At 43.8% G+C, this 17022-nt stretch overlaps 1 protein-coding gene across 1 annotated transcript in view; it reads left to right on the top strand.

Moving 5' to 3' along the window:
• The window catches only part of nsmfb (NMDA receptor synaptonuclear signaling and neuronal migration factor b), a 68392-nt gene that overhangs the window by 34103 nt on the left and 17267 nt on the right, over positions 1 to 17022 (top strand). Inside the window, exons 8-13 of the mRNA XM_072240526.1 lie at positions 2942 to 3031; positions 5602 to 5726; positions 7973 to 8056; positions 11820 to 11853; positions 14736 to 14806; positions 15713 to 15792. Coding sequence (XP_072096627.1) covers positions 2942 to 3031; positions 5602 to 5726; positions 7973 to 8056; positions 11820 to 11853; positions 14736 to 14806; positions 15713 to 15792 — 484 coding nt within the window. The remainder of the gene's footprint in view (positions 1 to 2941; positions 3032 to 5601; positions 5727 to 7972; positions 8057 to 11819; positions 11854 to 14735; positions 14807 to 15712; positions 15793 to 17022) is intronic.

Genomic DNA, 17022 nt, shown 5'->3' with positions numbered 1-17022 from the left:
CACTATTTAACGCATTCTGCTCTTTTAAGTACCGCATCACCTTGCTGATGTCAAAAACTAATTAAATGCATCCCCTTGGGTGGCAGTGTGAGACTTGATTAAGAATACTGAGACTGTGCTTGGCGGGACATGGGGCTAATCACTACGGAGCGCAGGGGACATCAGGCAGACGGCCTGGAGTGTCCACTGCTCCACTCGTGTACTGCGTCGTTGGGTGGCAGCGGTCCACGGAGGGATGCGCTGAGCTGCTGCCCAATTCCAAAACCACTCCCCACTGCTGCTGATCCTCCGCTCTCAATTACTGACCCCTCCCCACCCTCCTGACCACGCCTTTATCCGCTGACCTCTCACCTCAGCTGCTGGTCGCTCCCCTTGGCTGCTGACCCCTCAGCACTGATCTCTTCCCATGGCAGCTGATGACTTGCTGCAGTCACTCACTGTTCCCACGATCAGTCATCCCTCCCTGTAGTCATTAACCACTCGCACAGTCACTGTTACTACAATACGTCCCAGAGTCACTGACCCCTCTCCGTTGTAATTAACCCCTTCCCCACATTAGCTGACCCTCTCCCCACTGCCACCACCAACATGTGCAGTCACTGACCCCACTACAGTCATTACCCCACCACAGACACTGACACCCCTTCCAAGTCTCTGACCCTCCCCGCATTCACTAAACCTTCCCTACAGTTACGACCTCCCGCCAGTCACTGGCCTTCTCCCACAGTTACAGAGACCCCATACTTACTGACCAAACCCCACCCACAGTCACCAGCCCTCCCCCTCAGTCTCGGACCCTTCCCTCTGTCACTGAACCCTCCCCACACAGTCACTGACTTCTCCTCTCAGTAATGCCTTCGCCACAGTCACTGACGCCTACCCCCAGAGCTGACCACTCCCCACGATTACTGACTCCTGCCCATGGTCACTGACCCCTTCCGCACGATTACTGAACCCTGTCCACGGTCACTGATCTCTCCCTGCGAGCCCCAATCCCCTTCTGTCCACAGTCTCTAACATCTCCCCTCAGCCACTAACCTTGGCCCCTGGTCCATGACCTCAGTCCCTGGTTACGTTACACCTTCACTCAGTGTGTGAACGTGCACAGGCAGCTCAGAGGAGAGCCACAGAGGGCTGAAGCCCAGAGTCGGTGAGTTCTGAACAACTATCTGCAGCCCTTGTGGGGAAGGGAAGCTCTGGACAGTCTTGTCTCCTGCGGATTGCACAGTACGCTTCCATTAAATTGTGGGTCTTTCTGCTTGTGATTTTAATGCAGAGGCTGCTCCTGTAGCACCGTTGCTGGGCAACAGCTAGCTCATTCCCAACATGTTTCCTCAGACCCCAAGCCGTACCTTGCGACTAATGGTAGCAAAAGTCCCCGCGTCGATGGGAGCTTAATCAGACTGACACTTCCCCTGAGCCTCAATACTGAGGAGCCTTCTGCCAGTCATGGACCAAAGGGTGCAGGAAGACACACAAGCCCTCAAATAATAGAACACATTTTTCGGAGGGCTGGGGAGGCCACAGAGCTGGGATGGGATAGGAGCACAGAAAGATTCCAACATGAGATGAACAATACCATGGTTTCCGGTTAACTGGGACACATAAGGACAAGTACATTTTGGCCCAATTAAGGGAGGGAACGTCGACTCAGACCACGAGAGGCCTGCGTCGGGCATTTTCATGCCTTACAAGGCACAGATTGGAAGTCTGTGTGGGGCGCCACTCCTCGCACAGACACTAGAGCAATGTGTGGTTAGGTGCCTTGCTCAAGGACACAAACACGCCGCCACAGCTGAGGCACGAACTAGCGACCTTCAGAACACTAGACGAACGCATTAACCACTTGGCCACATGCCCAGCACAAATAATTAAGAGGTGACCCCAATTAGCCAAAGTTTCATTGAAATACAATAGTTATTGTTGTTGTTCAGTCGTTAAGTCGAGTCTGACTCTTTGTGACCTCATGGACCTTAGGATCCATACGGAAGTAGATTGCCAGGCCTTTCTTCCGCTCAGATACTGTTGCTGCCCAGGTTGGGGCCTGGCTGGGTTTGAACTCTGTCTTGAAGTCCAGTGCTGATGTCACTACACCACCAGCCGGCCCACAGTAGTTATAAAGGCATAGAAAAAGACAAACTACCATTTAGCTGAGTAACAAATTTTGTACTTAAATGAAATGCAGAACAAGTTAGAACACTATCAATACTACTACAGCACTATAAAACTGTGTTTTAGTTATTATTGATGGAGGAATTCATCTAGTGTACCTACACACTGCCGCCTTCTTTTGACTGACTGCAAATAAACAAAATCAGAGCAGATACCTGGTGCAGATAATGGACTGCCTTCATACAATTTTTGACCATTGCATCCTCCAAATCTTCATTTTCATTGTAACATTCAAGATGATTGTCGATACCTTCAAATCCTTCGTAGTTCCTAGCTTGTTGAAGTAATTGCATTGTTTCATTTTCACTTGAATACTTGATTTGGTCATTTTCCTGGGGTTGTAGGATTAAGAACTAGAGGGCATAAACATGACGTAAGAGGGGAGAGATTTAACAGGAACCTGAGGGGCAACTTTTTTTTACATCTGGGGGTGGTTGGTATATGGAATGAGTGGCCAGAGGAAGTGTTCGAGTCAGCTACATTAACAAGGCAGGTATATGGAGAAGAAATGTTTAGAGCAGGATCTAGGAACTCCCAACCTTTTTTATGCCATGAAGCCTTACCATTAACCGAGGGGTCTGGGAACCCCTGATTTAGAGACATGGGGAAATGAGACGAGCTGAGGTGGGGGCCATGGTCAGCATGGACCACTTGGGTTGAGGGGCCAGCTTCCATGCTGTATGACTCAATGACTATGACTCTATGGTGCTTATGTTGTGTTTTATACATTGTATATCAATAACATGGTACATTTCACACCTTTTTACAGGTTTCTCTGAGCGACAAGAGAAAAATTTAGGTCGCTCCTGGAGTGACCCCACACCAGTGAAGTCCGATCTGATGTGTGACCCCCGTGATAGTAGGTTCACCAGTAACTTTTTACATCAATTAGTCGACTTTCCTTTCCTTCAGGAGTTTATAAGGGTTCATTATTCAGGCTGGTAGCATGGTGGAGTGTTGTTGTCAGCCTAGTAACGCAGTCTCAAAAGAACCAGGAGCTCTCTCAAATTTCCTGGCTGGCATCTCTCCCTCAAGTGGCTTGTTTGAAAGTTGATTTAATTAGCAGCTTGTGGAATCTTAACTTATAAAAATTAATTAGCCTTTTATACAGGAGTTAAAAGAAGTTAAGATGTCTGCAAACATATAGAAGGGTCATTATAGCTTCCACAACTATTAGGTGTAAAATTGTCTCTTAAGTCCATCTGTTAATGCAGTAGAGGTTGTAAACAAGGTGCAAGGTTAAGGGCAGCAGAGAGGCACAGTGGGTGCCTCACAGAGGTGCACCCTATGGGGTTTTCCTGTTCACCCTGCAAGTACATGGGCTTCCCTCAGTGCACTGTCTCCCTTCCACATTGCAAAAATGTGCTGCTTGGTGAGTTGAATGGCTACTTTAAATTGGCCGGGTGTGGGTGGGCAGTGGCAGAATCTGTGGTGTGTGTGTGTGTGTGTGTGTGTGTGTGTGTGTGTGTGTGTGTGTGTGTGTGTGTGTGTGTGTGTGTGTGTGTGTGTGTGTGTGTGTGAGAGAGAGAGAGAGAGAGAGAGAGAGAGATAGATATGGGTAGAGGGTTATGGTTAGGGTTCAGGGAATTAAATAAGGGAATGGGATTGTTACAATGGCTCAAAGCCAGCATTGACTGAACAGACTGAATGACTTCCTTCTGCGTTATCAAGAAATACAAATTCTAATTTGTTTGACCTTTGACGAAGGTTTACCAGATCACCAGCCGCACACATCTCCTGGTTTTCCATTAACTTCTTGGTTTGGGGTTGGGGGAGAATCTCAGGTGGATGATGCAGTGCTTTGTTTTAAATTGCTGTTCAAAGTTATGTTACAAGGTCCCTGGGCCCAGGTTGAATTGTAAGGCAACAAGGCTGGGCTTCAGCAGGCTTTCTATGCAGTAGACCAGGTCAACAGCAGCACAGTTCTAATGCCACAGCAATTACAGCAAAGTGCAAAGGAAACACTTGGGAATAGATTCTGGGAACCTGGGAGGAGATCTGCGCCATTTAGTAGTGTGAAAATTAATTGATGGGACAGTGCAAATGGAACTTATTATACTTAGAGTCATAGAGCACTACAGTATAGAAACAGGTCTTTGGCCCATCTAGTCTATGTTGAACTATAATTCTGCCTAGTCCCATCGATCTCCGCCCAGACCATAGCTATTCAGAACCCTCCCATCCATTTACTTCCTTTAAATGTTGACATCAACCCTGCATCCACCATTTTCACTGGCATCTGATGCATCTTCTGCTACAGCTAGTGACACTTGATGGGGAAGTGTTGAGGGAGGGAGATTTACTATGGGAAATGATCAGCTCCAAATTGACCTAGGAATGTGTGAAAAGGCGGTTTCTAGCATATATTGAACTGCCCTGGAATTTTGTGAATAGAGGAGGACTATAAAAGGGAGCGATATAATATTATGAAGCAATGGAATTGTAGGTGCACAGGAGTCCTCTGGTAGTATATCTCACATTATACCAAGTTGGGAGTCAACATTCAGACAGTATAAAGCAGATCTATCTTACACCTTGCTTGGGCTCTGAGAGAATTAGATGATACCAGAACATCTACATTTCTGTACGTTTGATGTGTTATTGATCGATACAGAAAGCAGTTGTTGGGGTGGCACCATAGTGTAGTGGTTAGCACAATGCTTTTCAGTACAGGTGACCCAGGTTCAATTCCCGCCACTGCCTGTAAGGAGTTTGCACGTCTTCCTCGTGGCCGTGTGTGTTTCCTCTGGGTGCTCTGGTTTCTTCCCACGGTCCAAAGACGTACCAGTTGGTAGGTTAATGGGTCATCGTAAATTGTCCCGTAATTAGGCTCAGATTAATCAGGGGATTGCTGGGTGGCGTGGCTCGAAGGGTGTGGGGCTGGCGAATTCCGCGCTGTATCTCAATAAATAAAAAATAAGTGATTGGAGCAACAAAGGCAGTTATGGTGAAATAGGACTGAATCATACAAATTGGGACAATTTCATTCAACTCTGCTTTACTCAGGCTCCTCTAAATGTTGGGTTCCCATACAACCTCGTTCGTTCCTGCTCATTAGCTTGACATCTAATTATGATTTACGCTGTGGAGTTAATGGAATTATGAGAGGAGACACCATGTTGTGTGAGTGACATCTGCTTTCTAAAGTCAGTCCCTGAAGTGATCTGATAATCCTGCTTCCTGAATAGCTTCAGTGCCTCAGCTCATTCCTTTCCACAGGGGTCTCTGTAGCAGCGTCTCCGCGTGAGAGGTTCACATTGTCACACGTAATGAAGACACATAACGCCCAAGTAACAGATGGGGCGTCTTTTGAACTCAGCCCCGACAGTGTGTTTTTATGAAATACTTATTCAAAAGACTGCTCTGTTGGAACACTGCCTAGGTCTCCATGGTAATCACTGCCTGATCTCCCTTCTTGCGTCACACCAGGTCACGAGCTGCAGAGCTTGTGCGCTGCTTTGGATGATGACTTTGACGATCTCAGCTGGGAGGCGGAGAAGGAGTTGGAGCTGCTGTCGTGCGATGGTGAAGACTTCGTTCCGCCCAAGATTATGGTAAGGTTTTCAATGAGGAAACTTCCAGCGGCCATCTTGACTAGCCCAGGCCAGTTAATTCGCATAATTATTGCAGCTCAAAAGCTGTCCTGCAATAATGGCTTGGGTTCAACTCTCACACCTTTTCTTCCGAGTGATACCTGGGGGGGTGGGGCGGGTGGTTAATATCTCATACCAAGTCATGGCATCTAACATCCGTGAGGTAAAGATCGAATTGACTGTCAAAAGTAGCAGTAAGGGTTGAGTGCCTTCAGTCTGCTCCCATTTCATTTTTCACCGTATACCACTCTCCGTACACTTCCAATCCAACACATAACTTCTTGTTAAAATTCTCCACCTTCCTGGGTCTGTAACCTTCCTGAACCTTTTGATAACCTTGCACCCCTCTGGCCTCTGCATCTCTGTTACTGCTCACCAGGCCTTCAGCTGCTCAAGTCCTAAGCTCTGGAATTCCCTTCCTAAATCTTACTACTACTTTCCCTTAAAGCAAGCATTACATTTTTGACTTAAGATTATGGTTTGTTGCCTTGCTGGTTTTGGGTGTTTGGTTACAGTTTTTTTTTGGAGCTTTGCCAAAACTAAAGCTGTCATTGTTGAACCCGGGCAGTAAAACTGTTGCCAACGCAACAGATCGGGCCTAGTGGCCCTGCGTCCAATCCTCACATGGCTGGATATGATTGTGAGAGCAGAGACTGAAAGCAAAATAACGCAGATGCTAGAAATTTGAAATAATACTACAGGTATTGGAAATAATCAGATTACCTGTGCAGAAAATTTTGATGATCTTTCATCAGAAATGGAAAAAATTAAAAGTAGAACAAATTATAAGGTTACAGAGGAAAAGGCAGGGAGCCAAAAGGGGAGGGAGTAGAAGGCCTCAGAGATCGAATGGCAGAATTGTTGAAGGAAACAGTAAAGGACCAAGAAATAGAGGCAGGAACAAAGAGAGACTAATTCTCACTTCACCACGGCTTCTCCTCTCCTATTGTGGACAAAGCACTCAATCACATCGCATCTATTCCTCTCACCCTTTCTCCCACTGGACGGAGATCACTCATCCTCACCTTCCACCTTACGAGCCTCTGCAATTTCTGCCAGCTCCAACTAGATTCCACCTCCAGGTACATATTCCCATAATCCCCCTTCTCAGCATTTCAAAGGGATTACACTCTCTGTAAGTCCTTGGGCCACTATTCTGTCCCCTCTTACAGTTCCTCATCTTACAGGACTTGCCCATGCAACCACAGGACGGGCAATACCCCTTCCCTTTCCATCCTGCAGGGATCCAAACAGTCTTTTCCAAGTGAAGCAGCAATTCACTGTACTTCTTCCAATCCACTGAACTGCAATCAGTGTTCACAATGCGGCCTCTACACTGAAGAAAGCAAATGCAGATTGGGTGATTGTTTTGGGAAGCACCTCTGCTCATTTTGCAGAGGTAATCCTAAAATCTTTGAATGGCCCCAGCAACACACACAAAATGCTGGAGGATCTCAGCAGGCCAGGCAGCATCTATGGAAAAAAGTACAGGCGATGTTTTGGGCCGAGGCCCTTCGGCAGGACATAGGTGCTGCCTGGCCTGCTGAGTTCCTCCAGCATTTTGTGTGTGTTGCTTGGATTTCCAGCATCTGCAGATTTTCTCTCATTTATGAATGTTCCCAGCTTTGATGTAAGAGATACTTGCTGCACTGGTGCAGTTTGACCTGCTGAGTATTTCCAGCATCTTCTGATTTTTGCTGGCAGTAGTTAATCTGGAACTGGGAACTCTTTTTGTTCATCTACTTAGCCTACCTGTCACTGGTTCAGTACTCTGCCAGTCATCTTCGATTAGCCTATTGCTGATGAGCAACCAAAAGATTACAATCCAGCCAGTTAATTTGGGGAACGACATTATTTAAAGTCAAAGTCAAGTTTATTGTCATATACACAAGTACATAAATGCACAGCTGGAATGAGGAACTTTCAGTAGCATCACAAGCACAGAGAATCATATAAGCAAAATTCACAAGATATATATAAACAAATTATACATAATTCTTACAAGAATGGAAATACAATTAGAACAACAAAGAACAAAGTCCATTTTAGTGCAAAGTGTTCAGAGAGTAGACATGGTGCTGCATTTTCCTCCACAGATGTTGCCTGACCCATTGAGTTCCTGCAGTGTTCTGTGTGTTGCTTTCAGATTCCAGCACTTGCAGTTTCGTCCATCTCCACCTCAAATAATTATCTTCTTTTGTTTGCAGCTTATTTCATCTAAGGTTCCCAAGGCAGAGTACATCCCGACCATTATCCGCAGGGATGACCCTTCCGTCATCCCCATCCTCTATGTGAGTACAACATTTTCGGACTTTTGCTTTCCACTCTTCTGGCTGTTTCAGTCAAGGAAAATATTTCCACGCCTGAATGGGTTAGGGCTAAAAACCCACAGTCTCCAGGAATTCTGGATGAACCTCAAGGACACTGTGTAAGCAGTTCCTGTGAAAAAAATCACATAGCCATTTAAAACATATATATATCTACTTCTTTGTTTATTAGATATAAAATGTTGAAGATAGAAGAGAAGGTTGTCTGACAATGCTATCCATCTCCTTCAATTTTTCCCACTCCACATTGTTCCCCACAGTCCTCATGGTTATGCAAAACATTGAGTATTTCTCAAAGCAATACACACAAAATGCTGGAGGAACTCAGCAGGCCAGGCAGCATCAAGGAAAAAAGTGCGGTCAATGGTTCAGGCCGGAACTTCGACTCTACTCTTTTCCAAGATGCGGTCTGGCCTGCTGAGTTCCTCCAGCAGTTTTTGTGTGTTGCTCAGATTTCCGACATCTGCTAGATTTTCTCTTGTTCGTGATTAAGCATTTCTCTAATTTTGTTGAAAGTTAGTAGTGCTGAGGAAATCAGTGTACATGATCCAGGAAGTATAGAACCCCATTGTGTACTCCCTCTCCCCTGAAGCCCAGTATCCATACCCACTCCTAACCTCTTGCCCCCTAATTCCCTGACTCCCTGACTAAAACCACAATTCTCCCTGCCACCCAAAAAGAGGGCAGTCTTTGGCAAACAACCACAATCCCATCCATCCCCACCAGATCTGAGATCATGTTGTCTGACACCAGAGTCCTGTACCTTGGATGCCATAGCCAACAACTTCCCCACGTAATGCACTCTGTACGATGTGCATTAACATCCAGGCCTGTGCAGATGACTTGGGGCAACAGCGCTGAGCTGATCCCAGGAATAAATGAAAATCAGAGACTTGACTTGAAGAAACCGGGCTGAGCAGTACAAAGTACTTCGCTAGAGCTCTGGTAGAATAATCTGGGCTGCATTTGAACCTCTGTTCTCTGTTCAATCATGGACATGTGATTTTCACTTTTATTACCTTCTTACATTCCCGCCTAAACAGAGTGGCTTGCTGGGCCATTTCAGAGAGAAGATAAGAGTCAATTTCTGCCATGGGTCTGGAATCACATAGTGGAAGTGACTCGGTTCCTTCCCGGGGAGACATAAGTTTTGGGATTCCCACTATTAATATTAGCTCTTCAATTCCAGAATTGATTTCATTAATTGAGTTTAAATTCATTGCCATTTGTGGATCATCACCAGAGAGCCCAGGCCTAAATGGCGAGAAGACTTCCTGACCTGCACACTCAATAGCCAAACTCTTGACCTCACAATGTAGCTCTATGTGACTTTGCACCTTACTGTCTATGTTTTCTCTGTTATTGCTTTACCTTGTACTACCTCAATGCAGTGTTGTAATGAATACGTCTGTATGGATGCTTGCAAGACTTGTTTTCCACTGTGACTCAGTACATAAGCCAATAATAATAATAATAAAACATATAAATACATATCAACAAATTTCTCAAAAATCCTGAAAAGCCCCCAAATTCTTGACAGAAGATAAAGCATATCTTTTACCTAAAGGAGAAATCACAAATGACCCAACAAAATATCATCCCATTACTTGTTTACAAACTATATATAAAATTGCAACATCATGCATCTCGCAACTAATCACCACAATATACTTACAGAAGAGCAGAAAGGATGTAAAGGTCAACTGACAATAGGTTCTGTAATTCTAAGTCAAGCCCAGTGGAAAAGCAGAAATCTTTCATTTTGTTATATTGACTACCAAAGAGGATTTGATTCTATCCAATACTCATGGTTAATAATTCTTAATATATATAAACTACACCCAATAATTGTGCAATTCCTTCAACATCTGATGAAGCATTGGCATACTGTAATCACCCTCTCTATTAACAACCAAAAAAGAACAACCACTGTTATCAAAATAAACTGAGGCATTATTCAGGGTGACCCTCTAAGCCCTCTATGGTTTTGCTTAGCTTTAAATCTGCTCCCTAGTTTACTGAATCAGGCAAAAATGGGGTACAAATCAGAAACAACCAAACAAATTATATCTTGACACACCTTCTGTATATGGATGATTTGAAATTATATGTTCCTTCATCTGTAAAGCTAAAACAGTTAATTCAAATAGTAGAACTATTTTCAAAAGATATAAACATGAACTTTGGACTAGATAAGTGCAGAACATTAACCATAAAGAAAGGTGCAATAGAGCTTATAGAATGTAAAACAAAGCAGCAGGATACAATACAACCGATGGATGAATACGAAACTTAGATAAATATCTGAGATATCAAAAAGCAAAGAAAGTAGATCATGGTGCGATAAAGGGAAAATTTTTGACAGAATTGACTTTAAGGCTGAAGAAAATCTGCCAAACAGAGCTCAGTAGTAAAAATATAACAAGGGCAATGAATGCTTTTGCTATACCCATATTAATGTATTCTTTTGGCATAATATCTTGGTTTGAAACCAATCTGGAAAATTTACAAAGGAAAATAAGACCTGAAATGACAAATGCAAACACTATGCACGTCTAGATTCACGTTACCTAGGACTGAAGGAGGAAGGGGAATAACAGACATTAAAAATTTACGCAATAGTCAGATAAAATTTCAAAGGATATACTTCCATCAACGAAAACAGGATTTAGCACTCCATGTGAGCATATGCAATTTTGATAAGAGTACACACCACTAAATGTAAATGAAAGCACACCCTGAGAAATGAAGAAATTATCACTACAGGAGAAAAGGTTAACCAATGGAAGGACATGACCCTCCTCGATCTGAGCAGGGAGTGCTGAACACCTGGGTCAGAGTTGGAGACTTCTTCCCAGAAACAGAGGTTCCTTGTGGCAATACAGGACCATGTGGTTAACACAAAAAAATTAAGAGTACATAATAAAAGACCAACAAATTGAAGATGATAAATGCAGAAAATGCCAAGAGAAACCAGAAATCATCCAACACATTACAGGATCCTGCAGCAATTTAACTCAACCTGGTTACCTACACAGGCACAATCAAGTGACAAACATCATTCACCAAAATCTTGCTTTAAAATATAAACTGATAAAAGACCTTATACTACAACAGATCCGTTATTACAGATAGGACAATCCATAATAACCATCCAGATATAATATTACAGGATAAACAAGCAAGAACAGCTTATTTACTAGATATGGCCATTTCAAATACACACAACATCAGAAATCAATAATTGAAAACCACCAGAAATATGCTGAATTAAAAGAAGAAATTGAAAGACAGTGGAACATGAACAGGGTATGCATTGTCCCAAAAGTATTAACTACGACTGGTATCATTCCAAAGTCACTACATAATAGTATTAAACAGTTAAGCCTATGCAGAAATATTTATGTAAATCTCCATAAAGCCACAATACTAAGCACCACTAAAATAGTCCGAAAGTTCCTAGCAATTGAGAAATGAGTGTGCTTGGCAATGCTCCTACCTCAGGTTTTACCAGCTTGAGCTGAGAAAAATTAAAAAATATAACAACAATAATCACAAAAGCAATATAAAGGATATTAATTTCCATTCAGTAGGGACTGAAGATTTGATGTTTCACCATGGCCACTTAAATCTGCTGAAGGATAAAACATATCCAAGGCAGATAAAGGTGTGGCTAGAAGGTACTAAATGTTTAAAGGGTTAACAGTGCCTTTCATTTCTCCAACAGGACCATGAACATGCTACATTCGATGACATTTTAGGTGAGTAAACTCTAGGCTTAAGTGGTTGTTGAAGCCACTGTTGGCCAGAATATTTAAAGATTCACTTTGCCTTAAGTTAAATCCTAAACTGATCTAGAAAGATATGGTACATTTTGGGGTGAAATATTTATTATACACGGCTGAGAGCTCCATCTCCAGTGGATGTAAAAAGACTCCGAGGAACTATGTGGAGGAGAAGCAGCAGCTGCAGATAGAGGGGTTCCCATTTAGAATGGAGATGAAGAGTTATTTCTTTAGCCAGCGACTGGTGAATCTGTGGAATTCACTGTCTCAGGCAGCTGTGGAGACTAGGTCATTGGGTGTATTTAAGGCTGAGGTTCATAGGTCTTGATTAGTCAGGATGTGAAAGCTTGCAGGGAGAAGGCAGGGGAATGGGGTTGAGAGGAAAAATAGATTGGCCATTATGGAATGGCAGAGCAGACTCGATGGGCTGTATGGCCTAATTCTGGTCCTATCCCTTATGTTCTTCTGGAGAAATCTCGCTGGTGTTCTGCCCAACGTTCATCCCTCAACCAAAAGCACTAAAACAAACTGTGGGGTCAGTGTCAACTTCCATGTGCGTTCAAAATGCCTCTGTCCTGCATGATCACAAGTGCACTCAATTGGCTGCAAGTTGTTTGGGGATGATCTGAGGATGCAGTGAAAATGCAAAACATTTTTTAAAACCTAAGTTCACCCTGCTCGGATTCCATTCATTTCAGAGTTTGTTCACTGTAAAAAATAATGTTGTAGTATTGCAGCTGTCCCAATCCCCACCAGATCTCCTAGAGAGGCGACTTCCAGCCCCTTCATCGGTCACAGACACTGGGCACTGTGAGGCAGTGGCAGGAAGGGGGTGAATAACCTGCTTCTGATTGGTCAAGAAGTGTGTCAGTTTGCTGGAGTAGATAGATCAGGTTTATTGCTTGATGGTAGGTCACCAGTCAACTGTAGTTTGACAAACTGACCTCAGTCTCACAGGTGCTCTTTGCCAGTTCTGTGACACCTTTTCACAACTTCCCCTGGACCACGACCCCACCAACAAACGTTAGACCATTGTCTTCCAGACAGTCACTGATCTCAGTTTCTTTAGAGCTCGTCACTCTCATCTCTCAGTCCTTCAGTTGGTTTCCTGCCTCATAGTCCGTCAACCAAGCTTGTGTTTGTATCCTCCTCGAGATCCACAGATGGGGCTGCCCTGATAGACCCATCATTCTCATACCATCCCACAAACCTTATTCCTTCTCACCTCAACTCTATGCCCCTTTGTCTAGGCTCCTCCCACTTACTTCCATAGCACCTTTAATGCCATATACCACTTTGATGGTTTAGTGTTTCCTGGTTCCAGACAGATCATTTCCACCAATCCAGTCTCTCTACATTTCCATCGTACACTAGGATGGCCAGAGGGCCCAAATGGTCACCTTACAATAGAACCTTCCTTTACTTGGCTGAACTCTTTCTCATGTTGAACAATTTACCCTTCAACTCTACTCTCTTTCTTCAACTCAGAGGTAGTTATGCGAACACAGATGTGTCCAGGCCACATCTGACTCTTGTGCATGTATGTGGAACATACATTCAGTGGCTACTTTATTAAGTGCAGGAGTAGAACCAGGTGTGATCTTCTACTACTGTAGTCCATCCACTTCAAAGTTCGATATGTGGTGTTCAGAGATGCTCTTCTGCGCCACTGTTGTAACTTGTTGTTATTTGAATTACTGTTGCCTTCCTATCAGCTTGAACTAGTCTGGCCATTCTCCTCTGACCTCTCTCATTAACAAAGTGCTTTTGACCGCAGAATTATTGCTTACTGGATTGTTCTGTAGTTTTTCACACCACTCTTATAAACTCCAGATAACTGTTGTGCCTGAACATCCCAGGAGATCATCAGTTCCTGAGATACTCCAACCACTCCATCTGGCACCAACAATCATTCAAATGTCAAAGTGACTTAGATCACATTTCTTCCCCATTTTGATGTTTGGTCTGTGATACAGCTGAACCTCTTGACCAGGTCTGCATGCTTTTATGCATTGAGTTGCTGCCACATGATTGGCTGATTAGATTATTTGCATCAACGCGCAGGTGTTACAGATGTACCTAATAAAGTGGCCACTGAGTGTTTAAGTGTCTCAGATTTCCACAGACCTTCTACTAGTGCATTGATGATGTATCAGTCCTAGTACAGAACTAGGAAAAGTCAACATCTTTGCTGCCAGTTTGCATCCCACACTCAGTTTCATGCAGCCCTTCTCTTTCTTTACTCAACACTCTATCTCCATATCAGTTAATAGGCTGGGTGCCAGTATCCTTCATGTACACAGACACCCACACATTCTCCTGTTCTGGCAGTCTCCATTCTATTCCCTGTTCCTGGAGCTGCCTTGTAGTTGTTCTGATGACACCGTCTTCCACACCCACTCCTCCACAATCGCCTCAGCCACTTACAGCCTGCTTCTACCTTCTCCCCGAGATCCACAAGCAAATGCCCTCTTTGTGCATGGTAGTTTGGAGCCTTACTCACAGTGCTATGAGCATAAGGGTAGCGCAATAGCTTAGCAGTCAGTGTAATGCTTCGCAGTGCCAGCAATTGGGATTCATCCCACCACCGTCTATGAGGAGTTTCTATATTCTCCCTGTGACCAAGTGAGTTTCCTCTGGGGGCTCCAATCTCCTCCCACATTCCAAAGCTGTATGGGTGGGTAGCTTTCTGGCACGCTATGTTGGCACCGGAAGCATGATGACATTTGCAGGCTGCCCCCAACGCATCCTCAGACCGTGTCGGTTGTTGGCGTACGCAACATGTTTCATTGGATGTTTCGATGTAGATGTGACAAATAAAGCTGATCTAATCTGCAACCATGTTTGTTTCCTCACAGAGGAGATTGAGAGGAAGTTGACCACCTACCGCAGGGGCTGCAAGATCTGGAAGCTCCTGATCTTCTGTCAGGTGATGCTGCGCTGAGCGACCACAATCGACCGCTCTACTTATCAGCTTGATATCCTGTGATTATGAGTCAGCTTTGAGTGTCATCACTCAGGCCCTTTTATGAGAGGATTGTGTGCTCAGATCCGTTGTAGAGTTTTTGCCCTCTCGGACCAGACTGTGCCCCTACTGTATATTGGACTGGAGACCCTCTGTGAACACTACTTCTGCTCTTTGGTATTATTACGGTTTCACTGGCTGCTCCCTCACCTTGTTACCGACCTGCAGGATATGCTGCAAGCCTCACATCCCTCATACTCACACATACTCCTCCCTCTCCCTCTGCCATCTCTGTTGGTGGGGTGGGGTATCAAGTTGACTCTATTACAAGATAGTAACCTTAGATCTTGTTGTTCTGCTTGGCTTTCCCTCCTTCACCTATTCCCACTTCGCTTCTCAATATAGCGTTTGATTCTTGCATAAGTTGTGAGATTCCTGGAATATTGATCAAGAGAGCAGAGTTCCAATTCAAGCAGTTAAATAAATCTGAAATTTTAAAATCAAAGCCTAGTCTCCGTAATGGTGACCATGACAGTCGAGTGAAATTCACCTCGCTCAATATTGTTCTCCAGGGAAGGAAATCTGCCATCAATATCTAGTTTGACTTCTCCGTGACTTCACATCCACGGGTGTTTGCAGACAGTTAAGACTGGACTGGAATTTCTCATGATGTCAACATCCTGATATTGAAGAAACTATTAACATTTCCAAAAAATGGGCATTCCTGTATGCCTGGGTCAACATATCTTGTGAAATTGTCTTAACACAATTGATCATTTCTACACAAGGCATGTTGTAGTAAATTGATGCAAATATGCTGTTGCCACAGCAACTCTTTGTGTAATGATGGGTTCTGTGCTTTTTTGGTAGGGGGGTCCTGGCCATTTGTACCTTCTGAAGAACAAGGTTGCCACTTTTGCAAAGGTGGAGAAGGAGGAGGATCTGATTCTGTAAGTCATTTGCATGTCATATGCAAATTGTAGTCTTGAAGATTTTTAGAAACCTGAAATAAAAATGGTGTTGGAAATACTCAGCAGGTCAGTCAGCACCTGTGCAGAGAGAAACAGAGCTAATATTTCAAGTGGAAGACCCTTCCTCTGGACTTGGATAGAGAAATGAAGGGTCTCGGCCTGAAACGTCGACTGTACCTCTTCCTCAAGATGCTGCCTGGCCTGCTGCGTTCACCAGCAACTTTGATGTGTGTTGCTTAGTTTTAAACTATAGGGAGAATGACTTCATCTACAGATCACCCAATGCCAATCCTAGCCACACCCTACCAGGGGTCTTATCCATCCCTCAGTAGTTCTGGCACGTGGTTCAATGAGAATCTGCTGGAGGGACTGCATTAAGGAGTCTAACATCTAAAATTCCATGCAGATGGCATCAGCTGTAGCCCCTTCAACCTTCTCAGTTACCTGATCAAAATCTCTATTGGGCTCGTCAAATATTTCTGCCTCCGGAAAGTCAGTACTGAATTTCTGTTTTCCAAATGTTGCTGTCATATTCTGTAATCAGTTTTCCTCCAAACACCCCACAACCGGGGATTAACTGAGTTACCTGACAATTCCTTAGACCTGTTTCTGAACGAGGACGTTTCCTAGAGCCTTGCTGGTTTCTCCTTTTTAAGAATATATCTGATCTCCTTTTTGAAAGTTATATTTAATCTGCCTCACCCCTTTAGTGACTGCACTACAGTCAGTGCATTTAAAAATGAAAATTCCCTTCCAATGTCAGAGGCAACATGAAACACCATGGGCATTTGTGGTCTTGCAGACGCCAGAGAAATTAATTCATAAAAACAACTCTATTCTTCGTCGTTAATGAGGTCAGAATCCCACAATAGCAACCCTGTCACCAAGCACACGCTGACATCCTACATCTGGTTCTGGTAACTGAAGCCTTTCTTTCCTGGTAGGGCTTTCAGAACTGTTAGCCTGGGTAACAGCTGCTTCACCCAGACTGTGACACTTCTGAACATTCTGCTACCACCCAGTACACATTATTTATGACAGTACCATCAGTATTATGTTGTTGTATATTTAGCTATGTTGCAAATGCACTTTATACTGTTGTATATATTACTATACGACATATGCACTTTATGTTAACTTGTGCGTCTACAGAATATTTTTATTATCTGTTAATATTATGGTGTTAATATTATCTTATGTGCTGCATAT

The sequence above is a fragment of the Mobula birostris genome, chromosome 22 (assembly GCF_030028105.1).
Source record: "Mobula birostris isolate sMobBir1 chromosome 22, sMobBir1.hap1, whole genome shotgun sequence".
NCBI lineage: Eukaryota > Metazoa > Chordata > Chondrichthyes > Myliobatiformes > Myliobatidae > Mobula > Mobula birostris.
Note: the sequence above shows the minus strand (reverse complement) of the source record. Positions and strands in the feature narration are given on the sequence as shown.